The sequence below is a fragment of the Myotis nattereri genome (genome assembly GCF_964212035.1).
Source record: "Myotis nattereri genome assembly, chromosome: 3".
Taxonomy (NCBI): domain Eukaryota; kingdom Metazoa; phylum Chordata; class Mammalia; order Chiroptera; family Vespertilionidae; genus Myotis; species Myotis nattereri.
The window spans coordinates 56,039,552-56,062,398 of record NC_138077.1 but is presented as its reverse complement, the minus strand read 5'-3'; the positions used below and the strand labels follow the sequence as shown (position 1 = coordinate 56,062,398).

Sequence of the window (22,847 nt, the reverse complement as noted above, 5' to 3'; positions counted from 1 at the left end):
AGCTCTCAGAAGCCATTGTTGCTAATGCAGCATTTAGAATATTTTATATTATATAATTTGTAGAATAAGATGCTAACTGTACAAAGGTTTTTAAATTGTACAGTTTTGTCTAAAGATCATTTAATTCTGAAAACTGTGGATTAAAAATTAGTGGACTACCATGTATTACTTCTACAACCAGGAAAAAAAACACTGCTTTTTAAAAAAAATTCAGAACATCTGTGGTCTTGAGAGAAACTAGAAACACTGTCAGTGGACCTAGAGTCTAGCCTTGACTTGCTTCGTGACTCCTGCCCTTTTAGGGCCTCAGTCTCTTCAGGGGGCACAACAGCCTGGGACACACCTGTCCTCTCTGCCACCCCTGTTAGTGTGGGTCTTACATGGCCAGTATAACAGCTCTTATTCCTTTAGGTAGAGAAGTTTATTAGTGTTACTGAGGTGAGGGTTGATTTGATGGACAAATAAAATTTTAAATGTGGGTAATACCCATTTAGACTTGAGATGCATGGTCAATAGGTTTGTTTCCCAGATTTGCTTTCTCAAGTCTAAATTCAACTAATGTTAAAGTGACTTTCACCAGTGCTCATGTACGAGGCCTCCTGGGGGCAGAGGAAAACAAGCTTGAGAGGGAAAGTAATACTGACTCAACTTACACTCGGCCGGGGATGGCTGATTTCTGACTTTTATCTGGGGTGGAGAGGGGAGGGGCGCGGGAAGCAGTGCTTTACTCCATGAGAGGGTGGGCCTCTCTCACTGGGACTGGGGTGTCCATGAGCCGGAGTGGCTGCAGGGCTCTGCTCGCCCCTAGCTTCACAAGCCCTTCTCCGGGGTCTTGGAGTCCCACGCGCCTGCTGGACCAGGACTTATGTGCGGGCGCTTCCCACTTGTCTCCCTCAGGCCTGCACCCTGGCACGGCGGAATGCAGAGGTGTTTCTCAAGTACATCCACAGGAACAACGTCAGCATGCCCAGTGCCGCCAGCCACACTCGGGGACCCGAGCAGCAAGTGAAAGGTCAGTGTGACACCTGCCGGCCACCAGCCACCTCAGCAGCACGGACCAGAGGCTGTGCCCTTGGTCTTCATGCAACCTCAGATTTCCTGGGTTTTCTCCTTGGATAAGAAAAAGTTAGATGTGGGATGGCATGGACTGTGATGATTCTTGGGGAATGTGTTAAACAGGCATCAAGATTTAGAATGGAAAAACCATGATACACTTTCACCAAAGCTTTTTCATTTATTTATCTTAGAGGCTAGAGCATCTCTATCTAATAGAATTTTCTGAAATAACAAAAATGGCCTGTACCTGTGCTGCCCAATCTAGAAGCCACACGTTGCATATGGCTGTGGGGCGCTTACAATGTGCCTAGTGCAACTGAGGAACTGAATTTTTACTTCTGTTGAATATTAATCAACTGAAATGTAAGTAGCCGCCTGTGGCTAGCATATCGAGCAGCGCAAGGCTAGGGTATCTTGCAGCCTGGGAGTGAGACAAGTTCTAATCCCGGCTTCATTGCTGAAGCTTTTAAAACTCCAGTTTCCTTCTTTAAAATGTGGTCCCAGAACAGGAGCATCAACATCACTTGGGAGCTGTAGGAGCTGAAACGGAATCTCAGGCCCCACCTGGATCGAGCGAGGCAACCTGAATTCTAGCAAGAGCTCCCCATCCCACCCCAGCCAGGTGATTGGTGTGCACATGGAATTTAGAGAAGTGCTGGTCTAGATAATCCTTAACATCTCTCTGAATTTATAACATTTATAATTGTATGAAAAAGTCAGTAACCTTTAAAAACTAGCTATTCGCTGACCACATTAAGCTTAAATTATCATTGATGGAATTGCTTATTCTGGACCAGATAGAAATTTGCCTTTAAGTAGGTATAGAATTTAACAAATGTTGTCTTGACATAGCAGAGAAATACAACCCTGGAGACTGCGGCTAGGGAATGAACCAAAATTGACCTGGAGTGAGGGAGCGGGCAGCTTGGAGACTATGGAGTTGCCAGGGGAGAGAGGCTGATCTGCTCTAGGAAGAGCCCTTCTCAGAGAGCTCAGAGGCGAGGAGATCAGAGGCCAATGGGGAGAATTAATTTTAGGAATCAAAGTCCCCTATGGAGAAGAGGCGAGCCTGTTCCTTTTCCAGGTGTGCTACCGTTTGTGGTGGAGCAGCCCTGCGGGTGGCTGGCGTGATGTCACCCTCCGCTTCCGGCACAGCGCAGAGTGGATGTTCAGACTTCCAAATGCAGGTGGCAGCTGGGGGAGACCTGCTGAGCACAGACACTCCCTCTGTGCCTCAGTGCTGAGAGTGGCAGGCACCCAGAGAGAACCAGGTTGATGCAACTTTGTGGGGGTGAGGGCCGCTTGTTGCCCACAGGAAAGCCTTTAAGAAAGGGCTAAAATGAGTCCTGAAACCCTCCGGGGGTTTTGCCTGATCTGGGTTGCTTCTGTCAGCTGCCACAGAGTGGGCTGCCATGAGCAAAGCTCTGACTAGGAGACAAAAGGACTGAAGAAAACACAGGTTCTCACTCACTGGCCAATTGAAGCTTCCGGCTGAGCAGGGACTACACTCACCCCTGTATCCATTTCCCTTCCATGGGCTGCCTGCACCCAAAGCAGTGCCACTTAAGGTTTTGTGCAGGAGCAGTTATTGCTGCATAACAATTCGGTGGTACACAGTTGTGGGCATCGACTGCTCAGGTGACTGCATGTTGGCTGGGGTCAGCTGTCTTGGCTGGGCTCAGTGGGGCAGTCCTGCTTGAGCTGCAAGTGTGGCTGGTGTGGCTCCTTCCCTGCAGGTCAGGTTCTGGCGGCTCCACATGTGTTAATTCTGGGACCTCGGGGTAGGGGCAGCAGTTACCCAGGAGCACTTCTTATGGTGTCGATGGCAGAGAGGAGAGGCAGGGTCAGTGCACAGCACATTTCCAGCCCCTGCTGTGTGGTATCTTAACAACCCATTTGCCAAAGCAAGCCACATGGCTGACCCTGAGGTCGGGGTGAGAAAATACACATTGTCTCTTCGGGGAGAAACTAAAAAGTTACATGATAGGTATAGATAAGGGGAGAGGGGCCTATGAAGGCTCTCAGCCTAAGGGAGGAGGGACAGATTCTGTCCTTAGAAGACCAGACTTCCAGGGAGCATTCAAAGTGCACAAAACCAGCAGAAGCCTTGGAGTCTGAGCACTGCGACTTGGGTCGGGTCCTTTGCAGAGCACAGTGACGTGTGCTGGGCAGCCCCAGGAGCCTGGAGGCCAGGTGGCTAAGCACTCAGGGTCTGAAGTAAATAGCTCCACCCTTTCCATCTGCATGACCCTGGGTGTCACCTACACTCTCTGAACCTCAGGTTCTTCATCATAGAATGGAGATGCAGCCATCTGAGGGAGCTCCTGCATTATAAGGTACCGTGAAAATACAGTGAGGGCTTAATAAACATTAATTTTTCTAAGTAGTCCTATTGTATATTTTATTGGCATCTAATATAGTTAGCAGCAAGCAGGAGGCAGACAAAATGCAAAATAAACTTGATTGCTTCAAGCATTGGACATACTATTAAACACTTAGGAAGTCTATCCAGGTAGCCGGATGCCCCTGAAACAGCAGAGCAGGCTGGGAAATGACGTGGACAAACACCCTCCCGGCCCTCTGAGGTGCTGGACGCCTTGTTCACATCCCCACGCTGAACATCGTTAGAGGTAACATGAGACCGCTCTCAGCGTTTCTCATCATGGAATCCAAAACGACGTGGAAGTTTGGTCCTAGAGGTATGATTCCATGTGGACATGGTTCCCACACGGCTTCCCTTTATGGTTATTTGGAAGTTTTAGAGTTGAGGCTCTGCTGTTCACGTGCTGTGTGCACGGCTCATGTGCAGGGCAGGGGTGTGGCCCATGCCTCGGGTTAGCCATGCAGTGCCATCAGCCCTGAGCCACGGCTCCCGCTCCCCCAGCCCAGGAAAGCTGGGGTTCTGTCAAGTCCATTCACTCGTGTAGGGTCCATGAATTAGCTGTTACTTAGGGACTGACGCTTCCTAAGGTCTCTTGCCATCAAGGACCAGCCTTGGTGTGAAAGAATCAGGGCCACTTTCAGGTCACCCTCAGGGCATACTCTTCCCTCATTAGTTGAGGAACCTCATCAACAGGCTCTCACCCCACCCCTCCTCCCTCTGGGAAATCCTCTCTGGACCATGCTTTTGCTCCCTTGCTTCTGATGCCTGGATTGGTCCTGTGGGGAGGCTTGAAGGTCACAGTATCTGGCACTTGGGATGTAGGGGAGAAGCAGCCAGTCAGAGCTGTCAGGGCCTCCCCGTGACGGGCGCTGTCTCCTCTCTGCAGCCATCCTGAGCGAGCTCCTGCAGAGGGAGAACCGCGTCCTGCACTTCTGGACCTTGAAGAAGCGGCGCTTAGACCAGTGCCAGCAGTACGTGGTGTTTGAGCGCAGTGCCAAGCAGGTACGTGCAGAGCGTTCCCCGGCCTTACCTCAGCTCCAGACACTACACAGAGGCCACGACGACCAGTCCTGGGACGCCCAGGAAAGGGCAGTGGGAGGCGGGGATGAGAAGAGGACAGGGAAAGGCTGAGTTTGGTACCAGGAGTGGGGAGGAGGTTCTGGAGGAAGATCACCCCTAATTCACGATGATACTGGGTCAGTCTAATGGACAAGGGACTCTCTTTGTCAGGGGGATGTTCCAAGTCTACCAGGGGAGGGCTCATCCATAAATCAGCTTTCAAGCTGTGTACTGCTTGAATCATGTCGGAATTTCCTGGGTCCATCACGCTGTCCCAGACCACAGCCTTCACGGTAGCATGGCATGTTTTCCTACTGACCCCTGGCTTTTGGGGGACTGGATGGGTTGTTTCCTCCCACAGGCGCTGGACTGGATCCAAGAAACAGGTGAATTTTACCTCTCAACGCATACCTCCACCGGAGAGACCCCAGAGGAGACTCAGGAACTGCTGAAGGAATACGGGGAATTCAGGGGGCCTGCCAAGGTAGGAAGCACCCTGGGCCTTCCCCAGATCTACCCAGCACTTCCCAGTCTGACCAATTTCACGTGGCGGAAGGGAGAGCAGCCTCTTGCACAGAATGCTTCGCCACAGTGGCAAGTGGGGGAAGCATCGGTAGGATTATGTCCTTTGAAACCCGAATACCCAAAGAATGGCGGCTGCTGGATAGAGCGTCTGTATGCAGAAGTCAGCTGCTGTGCCCGGGGCTTCCAAGTACCCCCTCTTCATGCCCCAGGTTCTGGGCTCTGCTGTGTTCTTTCAGGCCACATAAGGCAAAGGGATGTATTCCTGTGAAATGCACATTGCATGTGTGAGCATCGCTCCTAGCCACATGTTCTTGACACTTGAATGGCTTGGAAAATCCACCTTATGGGAAGGGCCAATGGCTATGGGTGAATTTATTGCCTGTTTACACCCATGTTGTTCAAGGGTCAACTGTACTTCTGTCTGGCCTCAGACCTGAAAATGAGCCAGACTGGAGTCTCTGGGGACCCAATCCTGCACTAGTGCACATACCACACCCCTCACACTCCCATTCACACTGAGGCAGGGAATGTACAATAGGAGGAAATCTCATTTTCATCTGTTTTCACAGCCAGGATTTGATCTGAGGACCCTTGGGTTTGAATGAAAACTGATATGTCTGAGTTCCCTCCTTGTAGCCTCCTGTCCCTCACTCTGGGCTCCCTGCCCTGCGAACCTTTCTGGGCATCACTCCCACACACGGCAGATGCTCTTCCCAGGGTGAGAGCTGATTTTGTGGGAGTCAAGGGGGATATATGGAGGCCCATCCTACCCAGAGATCCCTCTGACACACGGCGAATGTTCCTCTAGTTTGCTGTGGCATAATTAGGCCCTTAGTCTCATTCCTGAGCTGACATTTCAGAAGTGGCCACCCACTTGCTGAGTCCTCCCCTTTTCAGCCAATGGGAAAAGCTGTCAGTTCAGGTAAGAGACTTATTTCAATACCAGCTAGAACAGGCAGCACGAGGGAGGTGGCAGGCACACAGCACCCTTTTCAAATCCAAATGAGCATGGCTCTGGAATGGCCCACTTTGCATCTGTCTGCCCCTCTCCAAACAGTGTCAGTAATGAACTGTTAACAAGCCAGACAGTATTAGCTCCCTGGTTCCTACTCGTGTAGGATGGGTCGCAGCAGTACACGGGATGGATCGCAGGACGTCCGAGGATCAGGATTTGTCCGTAACCAAAGTGCAATTGCAGAGAAGCATTTAGTCAATTTAATCCATCTTTCTTCACCTCTTTCCCCTCTTTCTGCTCACATTGTTACTCGGGTTTCATGCTTTGGGCATTCATCAGTTAATAGATATTTGGGTTGTTTACACTTTTGGGCAACTATGAATAATACTGATGGGAACATTTGTGTACAAGATTTGGTGTGAACATGTGTTTTCAGATCTCATAGGCATATACCTGGGAGTGGAATGACTAGGTCATAGGGTGACTCTCTGCTTAACTTTCTATGGGGGGGGGGGGGTATTTATTTATTTATTTTTATGCTTAACTTTTTAAACTGGCAATTTCATCTCTAAAAGTAAAAGAAGCTATGAGATAAACTGGACTTCATTCTTATTAACAAAAGAGAATGAAGAGATAAGGAAAATTACAGGAGTCTTAGCAGAACTAAATTATGTGTTGAAATTCAGATTGTTAGGAAAGGGAACACTGGGCATGTCAGACAGGCACTTAGAATGAGAAAAATGGAATCAAAACTATTCAGAGAAAAGATGGGCATAATTATGTTTCTGAGACTACAAAGAGAAATAAATACTGCTCACGAGTGAATATTTTTGAAAGGTTTAGTTGTTTGTATTTAATGACACGCTCTCCTCTATGAAATGAATATGAAGATAATAGCTCAAGAGAACTATTTGCCCACACAGGGAGCTCAATAGTTTCTTATCAACAAAAAAAAAGTATCAATCAATCAATAAAAATAATATTGACAATGAAAGGCAAATTGGTAGATTATACTGAAATTATAAGAAAAATACCAAAAAGACTAAATCTTAAAGATTTATGAAATGTGCTAAAGGCACAAAAAGGGCTTTTGAAATACTGTATTCAGTATAAGGCTCACTGATTGGGGGGCCATGGCCAAAGGAAGCAAGAAAGGAAAAGAAAGAAGAAAAAGAAAGAAGAAAAAGAAAGAAAGAAAGAGAAGAAGAAAAGAACTGTCTTTCCTTTATTTACCTGTTTTTTTTAGTAGATAACATATTATTCAAAATGGAAATGGCAGAACATACATTAGGGGACATAACAAGCCCAATATAAGTGAGATGTCAGTTCCAAATTTCTGGGCCCAAATGAATTATATTCCCCCAAAGGTTCCTTTTTGTCCACAAGATCATGTAGGTACTTCTGAACCTAACATTCGAGAACCTCTGCAGCCTGATCCTCACTGCACCAGTCCATATGAGTTACTCTCTCTTGGTGGCAAGATCTGAGTTTCAAACTGGGTCACATTATGAGAAAGAAACTATGTTGCTGGACCTCCAAGAGCCCAGAAAATGCTGACCGACTCCTCCTTATGAGAAAAACAAGAAACATGGCCTGGTCTCACCTGTGGAGATGAAAGCTGAAATGTCACCCGAGACTGAGTCAGTTCCGGCAGCCACACTATCTGGTCATCTCATCTCAGGGCATCAGGGATATATCGCCACCATTCAGCTTCCCTTCCTTTCTCCTCTCTGCTGTCTGCATTTTCATTCTACTCTGCAGCTACCTACCCAGTCCTCTGCCTCTGCACTTCACACTCCCAGAGAAACCACCTCCATCGACCCAGAATATTGCCACTGTCCCCGTGTAGACAGAGCTTTTAGGACAGGACAGATCAGAAGTAACTCGCTGCACATTGATGGGCTGCCCTTGCAGGGCAAGTTATAACCTCTGACCTCATGCTGTGGCCAGGCATATGGCAGGTTGCACTAGAGTCACCCATGTATAAGAAATTATTTCAGACTGCTCTCAGTTATCCGCTTCATGGGCCAAATTTATCATCTAATTCTTCTCAATATACACCCTCAATCTTACTGCTCTGGCTTTACACGCCTCTAAACACAAGACTTAGTCATTTGCTCATTCATTTATTCAACATTTATGCTGTGCCTACTATTTTCTAGACATTAGAGATGAGTGAATAAGATACAGCACTTATCTTTTAGAAGTTTGTGGACTAATGAAGGAGACATATACATGATTCAGTGTGACACATGCTGAAGTAGAAGCATATATGTGCTGCTGGGGGAACCTTGGGAAGGGCATCACCTGCTCAGACTCTGTGTTTGTGCACACACACACACGCATACACACACACACAAGGGCTATTGGGTTAAAAGCAGGGAGAAATAGGAGCCACTCATCACAGCAGGGGGAGTGGGCATGTGAGGTTGGACTTGTTGCAAGTGAGGGGCCATGGAGAGGGTAGAGACAGTCACAGGTGTAAATGAGGTCACGTGGGGGGAGGGTTTGTCAATACTGCTCATTTTATTGTCCATTATTTGCTCTCCCAGATTCCACACATCCCTGGAATACCTTTGGTCACAAGTCTTTCTTTTTGTTGACTCTGAATCACAGTTTTGATGTTTCAAGATAAAGTTTCCCCTAGTAGGGCTGCTGCCACCCGCTTTCTATAAAACCCCATCTCATGCTGACGTCTCCTTACCAAGAGCAGAGAATAAATATGTATCTCCCGAACTTTACACAAAGGCGGATTTCGTGATTTATAGTTGTAAAAAGTAATCTCTGTTTTAAGTAAATTGTTTTCAGGGGGTTGCGGGGGATCCTAAATGCAATAAGGTGGAAGTCCTTAGGATACCAGGTATCTTTTCTTACCCCATTCCCAGTGCTGCTATTCTTAGCCTGTCCATGGCTAAGGAGCTGCTTCTCCTCTCCTCATACCCACTTTCTTTCCTTCACACCAAAGCTCTTCTGGCTCCATGTCTCCCAGTCCTGGGTGCAGCCTACTGTCCCTGAGGCAAGAGAGGCTCAGATGTGCTGAGCGAGCTGCTGGCAGGCCAAGTCCTCCCTGCCAGCCTCTTAGGCACTTCTTGGGACGGTCGGTGACCTGGGAGGGGCTGTGATGAGCCTGGAAAGGCAGGGGAGGGCGACTTAGGCTCCTGTATCTTATCTGCTCTTCCCCCAGTGATTTTCTGCCTATCTCCCTCAGTTATCTAGATTGCAGCATGACCCAAACCTTGGGCCTACTGCCCTCCCGTCCAGAAGATCATTGTACTTCTCAGAGTATTATTTAAATATTGTTTCCTTTCCTTTAAAATCTGCTAGGCTTCCCTGATCGATTTTAGAGTTTCAAAACTCAAGTACACGATAAAAGATGAGCAAGTGTTTACTTGTTGAATATCCCTTTCATTTCTGTGTCTTACCCGGCAAGAAGGCCCCTGTCTGAGACCTTTTCTGCCCATGCCAGCCCACTGTTGCTGTTTTTCCTGGTTTAAAATTCCTGCAGTGTAACTATACATACTTCTTGTTTTGACATTCAATTACATGATGCCCTGAGTCATGTAACTACTCTCTGGGAAAATCTTGTCCCCTCGAGAGATACAGACTGTTTCGGGGAAATGAGCTTCTTTTTTCTTCTTTTGTTTAACCCTCTGGACTCCCCCCTACAGCCCTCTGCACAGTCGTGTAGACAGAATTGGTGCTGAGCAAACACTTGCTAGAAATGAAGTTAACACAATACACATCAGAGCTCCACCTTCCTCAGCCCTGTAATGGAGTCCAGCTTCATTGATGCTTTCCTCTCTTCCTCTGTGGAAACTGGAGACAGAGCCTGGTGGTGAGAGGGACGGTGTTCACCCTTCAATCTGCTGCTTGGATTTCTTTAGATCCTGGCATGTGCTCCCTCCCCTGGCGCTTAGAAAGCCCACTTCAGGCCAGAACAGTGAAGGGGGGGACTAGCGACTGGGGCAGCGGCACACAGGCCGTGTCACTCACAGGCGGTAGGAGCTTGGACAGCCCTGAGCCTCTCAGGCTCAGTATTTTCACTTCCATCTGTTGCTTCAAAGAGCCTTGCACTTCCTCCCTCCACCTACCTCCCAGATGTGGCATTAGCATCCCCTGCAACCTGAGAAAGCCCTATATTAATCGAAGAGATTCTTACATCAATAATTACAATGACTCTCACTGAGGTTTACTGAGTTCCTGCTGTGAGCACTGTTTCGGGCACTGTTCTAAGTGTTCAGCATCGCCAACTATGTCATGCTCACAGCAACCTCACAATGTTATGATTCCCATTTTGCAGATGAAGGAGCTGAGACACAGAGGGTTTAAGTCATTTGTTCAAGACCCCCCAGCTAACCAGTGCCAGAGCTGAGGTGTAAACCCAGGCAGTCTGTCCGTGAGGTGTCTGTGGTTGCTGTGAGGAAGAAGGAAGCAGGTGGGGTGAGGGCCATGGGAGTCCATGTCATCTGGTAACTTAAACCCTCCTTTGGGGCAGCAAACGAAGGAGAAGGTGAAGCTTCTGATCCAGCTGGCCGACAGCTTTGTGGAGAAGGGCCACATCCATGCCACAGAGATCAGGAAGTGGGTGACCACGGTGGACAAGCACTACAGAGACTTCTCCCTGCGGATGGGGAAGTACCAGTACTCCCTGGAGAAAGCCTTGGGCGTCAACACAGAGGTAGGTGTGGGCTGCCCAGCTGGGACGCCTCCTTTCCCATCTCCCTCAGCATGACTGCTGCCATTGCTGTGGAAGGAAGCAGGTTTCCAGAGCCGCCTCTCTGAGCGCGGACCCCTTCAGCACTTGCCTGGTGTGGTTTCCCCTTGGGGGGATGGATCTTACTGAGCCATCCAGCCATTGGCCTCTAGCCCCTCATTATTAGTACTATATATATTGCAAAATTGGCTGGCTGGGGTTGGGGCCTGTGGCTACCGAACAGAGTCTTTCTGTGTGTAGAGCTTACTTTTGACTTTGAGGACTACCATCTTCTACCCAATTATGTTAATCAGCAAATGATTAGAGTCCCCAGTACGTACAATAGTGCTCTTTCAAGAATAAGGGGTGTAGTTTGTGCAAAGGCCATTTGACATTTCAGCTGAAAGGAGATCCTATCTGCTATGAAGCAAGGGAAGACTGACTTTTAATCTCTTCTTCATCATAGGGGTCAGTGACCTGGGAGTTAAGAACTACACACAGGCTGGCAGTTCAGTCCTAGGATTTCTAATTCTTAAATCTTTATTTATTTATTTTTTGTTTATACTCACCTGAGGATATTTTTCCTTTGTTTTGTTTGTTTGTTTGTTTGTTTTTTAGGGAGAGTGAAAGAGAGAGGGAAAGACAGAGAGAAACATTGATGTGAGAAAAACACATCGATTGGTTGCCTCCTGTACAAGCTCTGACCAGGTCCCAGGCGGGGGAGGAGCCTGCAACCAAGTATGTGCCCTTGACCAGAGTTGAACCTGGGACCCTTTGGTCCACAGGCCAATGCTCTATCCACTGAGCCTAACCGGCTAGGACTAATTCTTAAATCTTTAAATGGGCTCATGCTCTGCAGCAGAGCAGACTAGAGAGTAAAGTGGTCAGATCACTAAAATTGGGAGAATTAATGTCTAACCTGTGAGATTTTTTTCCTAGAAGTTTCTGTTCTGTATAAATACCAAACATTGCAGGGAGAGGCAATTAGAAAAGTCAGTAATTGTTTTCTGTTTCCAAGGGAAGTTGCTTGTTTAAATAAAAATATTTGCTCTTATTATTTTCCCTTGACAAATGAAAGTTTTCTTATGTCTTTATGTGTTTCTGCTTCACATACATTTTAATGTATAGTAATCAATCTTGGACTCATTTTGTGTGTGTGTTTAGATTTAATCAGGACCGAAGTCCCTAGAAAAATATGACACTATCAAATGTATTCATTGTTTTTTTCTTGCTGTGGACATTAGCGCTGAACATTTGACCTGAACATTTGAAATCTTTCTTATTTGAAAAAAAAATGACCGCATGAAGAAGAGTGCTTGTGGGTGACAGTGTGTGGGATTCCTGCTCTCCTCATCCTTCTCCATTATCTCTCTCTCTGTTTTTCACCTCTACCACCCTGCCCAGCCCTGTTTAGTTGCTTTCCCAAAGCATCTCCGAGGTGACCTCTGTGCTCTCTCTGTGCAGGATAACAAGGACCTGGAGCTGGACATCATCCCAGCGAGCCTTTCAGATCGTGAGGTCAAGCTGCGGGATGCCAACCACGAAGTCAATGAAGAGAAGCGGAAGTCTGCCCGGAAGAAAGAGTATGTTTGGGGGGAGCTTTCACCCAACAGGCTCCTCGTGACTGTGCTTGGCTTTCACCGTCACCTGTCCCTTTGGACAGCTCCATGTATCCTCATGACCACCTGCAGAGGTTGGAATGGACATACATGATGCTTCCACCCGTATGTCATGCTAACCAAGAACTACAGGGCTTTGGCTAGTGGAGACAGTGGATCATGTCCACCTCACAAAGCATTGCCTGATGACTCTGCTCTTTTTTTTGGTCTTGCACAGCTACATATATCCAGAGGTCTTTCAAGAGCTTTGTGAAGACTATTTTGACAGATTCCTTTTGGGTAATGCTGGGAAAAAATAGCGTTTCCCAAGATTAAGAAGCCTTAGGTAGTTGATTTATAAAAATGAAGTAGGACCACAAGTCCCTTGGAACTGAAGACACTAAAGCGAAGTCAGAGCTTGAGTTTCACCTGGGGAATGTTTTAGTTTGTCTGGGCTGCTGTACCAAAGTATGACAAATTGGGTGCTTTAAACAATATAAATGTATTGTCTCACAGTTCTGGAGGCTAGAAGTCTGAAATCAGGGTGCTGACAGGGTTGATTCCTTCTAAGGGCTAAGAGTGAAGGCTCTGTTCCAGGCATATTTCCTGGCCTTGTAGACCGCCTGCAGAGGTTGGAATAGACATACATGATGTTCACATGGTGTTCTCCCTGAATATATGCATGTGTCCAGATTTCCCCATTTTTTAAGGACACCAGTCACTTTGGAATAGGGGCCCACTCCATTCCATTATTAACCTCATCTTAACTAATTACATCTGCAATGACTATTTCTAAATAAGATCACATTTTGAGGTACTGAGAGTTGCTATTTTAACATATGAAATTTGAGGGGGACACACTTCAACCCAAACAGGAAGGAGAATGAGACCACACATGGCCAAGCATTACTGCTGGGCTCCCTCTGGGGCACCAAATAGCCAGAGGGTGGCAAAGGATGCATTGAAAGTAAAACAAAATGGGGTAGAGGGTAGAAGAGCTAAATTATGAAAAGACACAAAACTGCAGGAAGCAGGTGGAGAAAAAGGAAGGAGGAACGAGGCCAGAAACCCAATGCAGTAAAATCAAAGACAGCTTTCCGAAGCATGTGAGATTATATTCCTTCTGACTCATTTCTCTCCTTGTTTACTAAGCACCTACAATGTACTAGAAACTTTGCTTACACCCCCTGTATAATCCTTGCAGCAATCCTGTGTGATAGACTGTTTTCTAAGTAAGGAGTCTGAGGCTTAGAGAAGCAAGTGCTCCCTCTAGTAAATGACAGTCATAATTCAATTCCTGTTTGACTTCAAACCTCATGCACTGTCCACTTTACCAATAGAGTAAGAATAGTAAGAGTGACTAGTTAACTCCAGCAATGGGGAATGTATGAAATCAGGACTTTAATATTAATAGAAAGGCCACTACTAGTACAATGTATTGCTTTAAGGAAAATCCTACCATAACAAAGGTCCAGGAAAAGATGCTGCTCATTTTAATATTTCTTGTGAAATTTTGAACAGGGGACACTTAGGGGATAATCGTTCTCAAAATTTTCTTGGGATGAAACACTTGGAATTACTCCCAGGAAAAACTAACATTGAAAATCTAAAATAAGCATGAATACATACTCGGTGCTAAATTATATATTAGTATGTATCACCTGCCAGCTGGGAAGCACCATTTCTAATAAAAACTTGTGAAAGAAGGAAGTTAGGTGGGTACCCTGCAGTGAAGCCCAGTGCAACCTCCGCCTACCAGCTGCCCACCCACACTGTCATCAGGGCCCGAGGCAGAAGGGCGCCCTCTCCCTGTAGACCCGCAGCACCAGCTGCTCTTTGTGGGAGGCTGAAGAGCAGTCCCCTAACATCGTCCACACGTGCTGTGCTTGTGATCGACCACACACTGCGCTTCGTGCACATCAGCCTGTGATGCAAATGAGCCCCATTGTAAGTAGTGTGAAGTACATGGGATAATCCAGGCCAGAGGTCAGCAAACTGTGGCCCACAGGCCAAATGTGACCCACCTCCTGCTTTAAAAAAATTTAAATGTATTGGGTGGCATTGGTTTATAACCACCTATTTTATATAGTCTGTAAGCCAAAGACTCTTTTTTATCTATGTATATAAAAGGCTAAGCGACCAGCCGACTGTCTGACTGTCCGGTAGCTGTGACGCACACTGAACACCAGGGGGCAGATGCTCAACGCAGGAGCTGCTGAGTGACAGCAACTTTGCAGAGTGCCCTCTCGCACCCCAGGACCCCTCAGGGGATGTCGGACTACCGTTTTCAGCCCGATCTCTGCAGGCCAGGCTGAGGGACCCCACCTGCAGGAGGGACCCAACTCACACCGCATATGCCCTTCAAGCCCTGGTGCCGCCCCAGTGCGGCCGGTCAGGGAGGGGCCATAGGAGGTTGGCTCCAGGGTGTGTCCGGCCCATCTCGTCGAGTCCCACCCCGCTGGCCACCTTCTAATTAATTTTCTTTGAGTGTGCATGAATCCGTGCACCGAGCTTCTAGTTTTTAAATGATTAAAAAATATGAAAAGAAGAATATTAGTGGTGTAAAAATTAAATGAAATTCTTTTGTGTCCATAAAGTTTTATTGGGACACAGCCACACTTACTATTGTTGTTTTTTATATACTGTCTCTGACTCCTTTTACACTTTAGCAGCAAAGTGAGTGGTTGTAACAGAGCCTGAATGGCCCACAAATATACCTGGCTCTTTACAGATGAAAGTTTCCTTACCCTCCCTTCTGCCCCAGTCTCAGTGGTGGTGTCCTAGCATTTGTTGATTTTTAGCTTATAAACCTGGTTTAACTTACAGTACTGTGAATTGCTCTGGTGTAAGTCAACAACTCCACTACAGAGATATCATCATCTGGGGGCTCTAAGGAAAATTTAGGAAGCTGAACTTGAAGCTATGTAATTGGTTAGAATGCATATGAAGTGTGCCACATGCTTGTGCACACATGCAAACACACGTGCAATTGAACACACATACATGTCAGCACAGAATCACTAAATGGAAGAACTGGGATGGAAAAGGGATAGAGAATGCGGATGTGGCTGAGCACAAACCTTCCAAAGAGATACAGAGTAAATGGGCAGAGTGAGAGGGACTCGGATAGTGCTCAGAGGCAAGGAGTTCTGAAGAAAGGGAGAGGTATATTTTGGTTAAGTAGAAAAATAGGATGCTCAGTCATGTCATGAATGCTGGGGTGGGGAAGTGACACTTGCAGGAAGGGAGGTATTATCTCTCTAACCAACTAAACGCCCATGTGTTCCCTTCTAGATTCATCATGGCCGAGCTGCTCCAGACAGAGAAGGCTTACGTAAGGGACTTACACGAGTGCTTAGAGGTGAGTATTGCAGTCGTCAGCCCACAGCTGTATAAGGAAACTGCCAGCCTCGACAGCGGCAGGTCCTTGAGGGGAGAGAGCTCTTTGTCTTCTCCCGGAACTTCACAAAAGAAACACCAGCCCAGGAAATCCTTCTACCCGAGGCATGGTAATTGCACAGCAGGTTCAACTGCTTTGGAAAACAAACTTTTCTCAGACTTGAGCTAGACCCAGCAGAAAAGCTTATAAGACCCTTGAGTTCAAGATAAAAACCATGACACAGTCAATGAACTCGAGTCTGAAATTCTGCATCCTCCCCTCAGCAAACACTCGGACATGCACAGGTTTAATAAACAAGAATAGTGTGGAGTCTGTGCTCTTGACGAAGGTCATGGTGTGTTTCCCTAGCAACAGCTCAGGATAATGGACCTCCGGTTTTCTTCCTTTCCGCCCTGCTTATTTACTGTTTCCACTGTTTCCACTCTGCATGCGTTGCCACCTGAGTCTCACATCACAGCATGAAGGCCTGTTTATTTCGTCTGTATTTCATGTGGCCGTTCTTGCCGGTGATGAACTGTTGCTATCTTACAGACCTACCTGTGGGAAATGACCAGTGGCGTGGAGGAGATCCCCCCTGGGATCCTGAATAAAGAGCACATCATCTTTGGCAACATCCAGGAGATCTACGATTTTCATAACAAGTAGGTTGGTGGAGGGTTTCCGCGGAGCACACTTAAGGCCATAGATGTCCAATGATAGGGCTTCCCAACAAGAGGATCAAGACTGCTTGGGAAATCTCGCCTAGTAAATTGTTACCTGTTAAAGTTTCTAAGTCAGCTACACACTGTCAGACTTCTCTCTCCCTCACCCATATTTCTCCACAATTGTCCAAAATTCCTAGTGGAGAAAAGTACTCAGCAGTGTTCTCCTTAGAGGCCTAACTGGCAGCATCTTTGTACTCAGTCAGAATGACAACCAGGCTTTTGAGGAAATAAAAGTAGCCTTTCCTCATTAAAACTGTGGGGGATCCTGACATTAGAATTCATCTGAGGCTAACTAACCGTTCCACCTTGTGGGCCTTAGATTTCAAATTCCACTGAAGTTCACGTTCAACTAAATATTTTCTCCCAACTATCCCATCATCTCACCCAAAACAACGGAGAAAAGATAGGTAGGTAGGTAGATAGATAATAAAAATACCTAATGGAACGCAGTTCTTGACATCCTATAGGGGAGAACATCATTTGTTCCTCTCTGTTTTGTTTAAATAAGTAGAACCATAGGGCCCTAAAATGTCATGACTCATTTTGTCCAGTTCCCGACTGGATTTAAGTATCTTTTCCACAACATACTAAACCACATGTTCCATCATTAACAGAAGATCAGCAAGAACATTGGTAACTAGTTATGTAACCTACGTAATGGAAATAACTCAGTTTCCAAAATGCCAATAGGGAATCTCAAGACACAAGGAGTTTGATGGTACAAAATCCTGGAGCTCGCTCAGGACCCCGTTTTAGAGAAGGGGTGAGAGATGGAGGTGCAGTGTTGTAAGTCCTGAGGTCAGGCCACGGGGCTTGTACTGGGATAAGCAGTCATGCTGGAGACAGAACCACAGCTCTGGAGTTCCTGAGGAGGCCCGTGCACAAGGCACAGCCCCGAGGCAGGACTCTAGGCAGCACGGCCCGGCGGGGCTTCCTGCAGGGATGGAAGTGCCGTGTCCGGGCTGTCCAGCGCGGTAGCCCTGACACACGTGTGGCTATGGACACTGGAGCGTGATGCGTACTCCTGAGAACTGAATTTTTAACTTTATTTCATTTGATAAATTTAGATGGCAGGTGGCCACCGTATTGAACAGCCCAGCTCTAGAAAAGGAGACCTCAGTATGGCCCTTTGCTAAGAATGAGTCGGGGCAAGCGTTGGCTGCAAAAGGACCCTGATTTCTAAAAGGTCTAATACAGGGTGGAGATCACTCCTCTCTTGTCCACTCCTGATGATTAATCCCCTGTTATGTTATCAAATGGCATCCGTGTCAAGAGAACATACAAGATGTAGCTCCCTTGATGGGTTAACCTTGTCAGATTATGTAAACAGTAAGCTCTACAGGGAAAAACCATCGGACTTTCTGGAGAACTTAAATAAAGGTTCCCAGTCTTTTTTTATCACAAATGTTAACACTCTCCTTGCGGTTTGTTTGGACATCTTCAGACATAGAAATAGTCTCTCCGCGTGCCTATTAAATAAGACCCCAGTAAAGCCATATTTGACCATTGATTCCAAATTCCGACCTCTGAGCCCAGCTCAGCATTACCCTGTCTCCTCCAGGACACCTGAGAAGACGTGGGACTGGTAAGCAGTAAGTCATGTGACTTTACTTTTCTGATTGATGATCTCTGGGATTTAGTTAACAAGTCTCCCTTCCTCATAGTCTTACCAACGTGACTAAGAATAAAGGATAGAAATTTGGAGATCACAGCATGCACTTCCTGTGAGCCCTGCTTTTGCCAAATTAGTGAATAAAGGGAAAGGATACTTATTTCAAATTGATCAGGTATAACAAAATATCTAGCACAGCCATGCCCTTGTCTGATTCCATGATGTCACCCCACTAGCCATGGGAACCAGTTTGGTGGTTGTTTAAACAGCTGAAAGCCTCCCTACCAGTGACAAAGTAAATTCTAAGACACCCTTAAAAAACAGTCACGTTAAGCCATTCAGAATGCTGAGTACCATAGAGGAATAAATTCAGTTGTCAAGAACACAGCTACCAAACAAATGTTACCTATTTCTGATATTACAAAGAAACAAGGAGGAATTAAAAGCCAGCCTCTGAGCAACCGAAAGAGCTATCACAAGATAAAGCCCTACCTTTTCAGAGTCACCTTTGTATCCTCTCTAAAAGCTGCTTTACTCTTAGATTGTTTTGAAGCTCAAGCAATTTAGAAGCACCAAACAAGAATCAAGAACTTGAGCAGGTAGTTCAATACCAGCAGCATAAAGTGAAACCTGACAGGAAAGAAGACACATTGCAATAAAATAGTCAAAAGAACCCACAAAATTAGAGGGGTCACTGGCTCTTCAGCATTGATGCAAACGATTCTATATCCCATCACAGAGCCTAGCACAGCCACGGTCTCACTGGATAGCATATAATTGATATTAGTCATAACCCTGAATCATTAGTATATCCTGCATGAAACAACAAGGAAACTCATTAAAAAATGTTTTCAATTATCCACAATTTAAAGGAATGTCTAAAAAAATTAAGCTGTGTATTAATTTCCTACAGAATCTGGAGGGCTGAGGCTTTATTCATCATGTATGATTTCTACTTACGCCATACACATTTTGAATGATGGAGAAAGCATAGCACGTCTACAATCTCTAATAAATAAGAGATAAAATGGCAATTAACCCAACTTTGAAAATGCAGGAGCTGTGAACTCCATAGAGATCATGTCTTCCACTGCACAACCCAGGCCCTGGCACACAGGAAACTTGGATAGTTGTTGGATGGGTGGCTGGATGACGGAAAAACAATAGAACTTTAGTTTGCAGACTTATGGCTAATGTCATTCAAGTCACAATTCAGTCTTTTGTTTGTGAGAGTCTCACAAGAGAGAAAACCCTTAGTTATGATTTTCCCCCCCATCACTACCAGAACCTTCTAGACCAGCAAGGTGATTGAATATCTGAATGAAGGAGCTTCCTGGGAGCTTCTTAATGGGAGGGCCATGCAATGGTCCGGGCACCTGTTTGCTCTTCAGGAATCATTTTCTGAAATGGTCACTTTTTAACCTGAGAATTTCCAAGGGTTCTTTTTTGCATCTTTCCAAAGTTACAATTAAGTGCTATCTAACAGAGAACATACTCCTCTCATTTCTAGTGCATAGCTCAGGTTGTCCGCCTATGCTTCAGAAAGGGAGAGAGGGAGGAAGGGAGATGGGGTTGGGGCGGGGGGGGGGGGGGGGAGAAAGATTGCAACTGACACTGCCTGGATAAGCCAATTAGCTGAGTCACTAGGAAATTAGTACCTAGACCAGGGGTGATAGGGTATTGATCCTTTTAAATGGTGTCACTTTGAAAAATTACCACCAAGATTAGTGGGGTGTGTGTGTGTGTGTAATTCTCAAGGATCTTCATCTATATAGGTACTGAATGGAGAAATTCCCAAGTACCAAAATTTCTATACAGAAGAATAATTCAATATGTATAATTTAATACGTACAAGTAGTGGTTTTAACACAAATAGGAGGTTCAAATGGAATGATACCTTGTTTTTACCCTCCAGTCCTTCGCTCTCCATCTCTTTTCTACAGAACTGAATGTAAAGGTCATGAAACTTACCTTTATATAAGCAAGGACTAGACCGAGTTCTATTGTGGACTGCTAAGCATTCCAGGAGCACTCAGATACCATAGTATATTCCATAAATAGATCCCCAAACAGGTGTGGGTGTGTTAATGCAGTCTCCCCACTGTGATTAACCTACAACTTGTGATTTAGGAAAATCATTTATTTGGTTTGCCTTGATTATTAGAATTTCATCTTTGGCAAGGACCGCTGTTTGTTAAAAATATTCATCCCCTTCAGTTAAGTGTGAACTTTACTTTTTCCTTTTCAGTTATTTGGAGACAGAGCCATACATGTGAGTGTGAGCAGGAACATCTTTATAAAATCTCTGTCGTCAGGCTCAGAGGGTCTCCTTCACTGTCAGGCACAGCCATCTCCAAGTGCAGATACAGGCACTGAGACCCAGAAGAGCCAGGGACTTGCCTAGGGTGTGACACCCCTGCCCTTAAAGGTCAGGCAGAGATCCCAGTCGTCTGCTCTCCCCCCTCCCCACTCCACAGACTACCCCTGGGACTGCCAAATCTGGTTGGTTGGTTTCGTACCTAACCCGCTTTCATGTGGATCCCCACATTTGAGGAATACTCCAGCTCATTTCTTCCATAGGTATGTCATCCAGGTCCCACACCCTCCCATCAATTGTCTGAAATAAGTCAGTTTTCAGCAAGACTTGGAAAAGCAAGTTGAGGAACCAACTGCCAGGGCTGGATAGGCCTCTGCACACTCCCTCCCTCCAGGCCTGGCACTCCCAGCCTGGCAGGCACAGGCTCATGGCCAAGGGAGCCAGGGCCAGAGCCACATGGGACAGGAGTGGGAGCACTGGCCAGGCCAGGGTCAGCCTGCTAGGGTAGCAGGTAGCCAGGGTCAGCCAGGAGCAGAGGGTAGTGTGCAACAAGGGGTGAAGACAAGGTGGAGGAAGTGATGGGAAAGGCCAGGGCCACATTTTTGTCATCTTCCCGGAGTTCCTTCTTGGGCCAGCACTGTGCTGGTTTGAAGTGGAGCTGGTACAGTGATGAGTGAAACCCAGTCTCTGCCCAGGAGTCAGCAAAGCACCTGTGATAGGGTGGAGGTGAGCACAAATGCAGCTCAAAGGAGCAAAGAAATAGCTTCCATTGGACTAATAGGAAAGGCTTCACAGAGGGGAGGGCATTTAAGGTGGAATTTAAATAAGAGGGTATTGTAGCTAGAGTTGGCCCCCTGGGGGTGCGGGGGAGATAGAGCGAAGCCCTCCAAGGGAGGAGAGTGGGGCCTGTAGCAGGGAGGCTGGGAGGGGCAATGGGAGGAGTCCTTGGGGAGAGGTTGGCTGTCACACCCCCAATTAGACCGTCTTGTCACATCTGTGTCTGTGAGATTGAGATTGAGGCGGGGGAAAGGAGAGGTGGAGAGGGGAGGTAGTAAGAAGTAGTGAGGATTAGAAATGGTGGTCTGGGGTGGGGGTGGGGGTCACAAAGGAAGTGGGGAGAGACAGTGAGTGGGATAAAATACCTAAATAAGGAAAAGTGAGAGGAGAGATAAGTGGGAAGATAAGGGGGAAAGGAGAGATGAGAAGGGAGAAGAGTGAGAGGAGAGGGAGGCAGTAATGGGTGGAGGAGATAGATAGATAGATAGATAGATAGATAGATAGATAGATAGATGACAGATAGATAGGAGGAAGGAAGGGAGGGATGGAGGGAGGGAGAGAGGGAGGGGAGGCAGAATTTAGGGGAAGAGGGCTAAAGACCTAGCCCTCCCTGGGGCTAACATCCTATTGCAGGCGCAAGAATCAGCAAGGGGCTTTTCAGACATTTTTGGCGTGAACCAAAGAAAATGATTATACATTATGTGCTGATATATATGATAGGGAATTATGTTTTCAACATAACATCCTCACTATGTGTGATGCATATTGATGTTTTAGGTTGGGTTCCCGTTTTTCCCTCCTCCTCCTCTTCCTCCTTTGTGCTGATTTACACCAATATATTGATTTGACAACCCCTTGAAACACAGTGGGTCCATCTGCAGTCACAGGCGAGGCACTGGCTCCACCAGGTGCTGAGACAAAGGACGTGCAGCCCAGGCAGGTCTGCAGCTTGCATGCATGCGGCTGCTGCTCCCTGCCTCTCCCACCCCTTCCCAGCACACACTCCCCTGGCTAAAATATGCACACGCTATGTTTCTGTACTTCTCCTCCCCTCTGGATGCCTTTGGTATTAGTTTTATCCCGTTTACAGAAAATCATAAATAACAGAACATAAAAGCCTGGGGAAAAGCCTTTCAAGATCATCTGGTTCTTCTCTACGCCCTTGTTTTATAGAGACTGGAGCTTATGAAGTTTGTTTGTGACCTTCCCAAACCAATCAGCAGCACAGCCAAAGAATTCAGTCTGTCTGACTCCCTGTTACATCACAAGGTCATTTTCTGAAAATCCAGATGCCAAGGAGAGAGGAAAGGGAACACCTGCTGTGATTTTTCGTGGCCCTAAACCCACACTTGAGGGTTAACTGCAGGCCATGCACAGCCCGTCAGAAAAGCTATGTAAAAATTGGGCTGTGGTTTCCTTGTTTGATTTTTTCGTATCTGTCAGCATTGGTATTGGTTATGGATATTGGGGAATACCCAGGGCAAGACAAAGTCTAGACATAGATTTGGACGTGTCAGAGTCATGCTCATATTAGTCGTACATGCTAACTGCTTAGCATCCATGCCTGGTGGCTAAATAGCACATTAATGGGTACATATAACATTAAATGTGAGCTTCATTTTTATATCTTATTTTAACATTAAACTTGTTACATGGTTTATGCAAATAGCTGTGGATACATGTTTTATGCAAATAGCTGTGCATTCAAGTTAAAACAAAATTAGGAAATGTTAGCAAAACCTGTTCAACAGGGAGCAGTGCAGCCTGG

General features: G+C 46.4%; 1 protein-coding gene across 7 annotated transcripts in view; it reads left to right on the top strand.

Moving 5' to 3' along the window:
* Positions 1–22,847, top strand: part of KALRN (kalirin RhoGEF kinase) — a 573,479-nt gene that overhangs the window by 322,356 nt on the left and 228,276 nt on the right. For all 7 annotated transcript variants that reach the window (XM_081085419.1, XM_081085418.1, XM_081085412.1 and 4 more), the window contains exons 19-25: positions 898–1,012; positions 4,326–4,441; positions 4,860–4,982; positions 10,474–10,656; positions 12,136–12,254; positions 15,564–15,630; positions 16,201–16,310. In XM_081085419.1, coding sequence (XP_080941545.1) covers positions 898–1,012; positions 4,326–4,441; positions 4,860–4,982; positions 10,474–10,656; positions 12,136–12,254; positions 15,564–15,630; positions 16,201–16,310 — 833 coding nt within the window. The remainder of the gene's footprint in view (positions 1–897; positions 1,013–4,325; positions 4,442–4,859; positions 4,983–10,473; positions 10,657–12,135; positions 12,255–15,563; positions 15,631–16,200; positions 16,311–22,847) is intronic.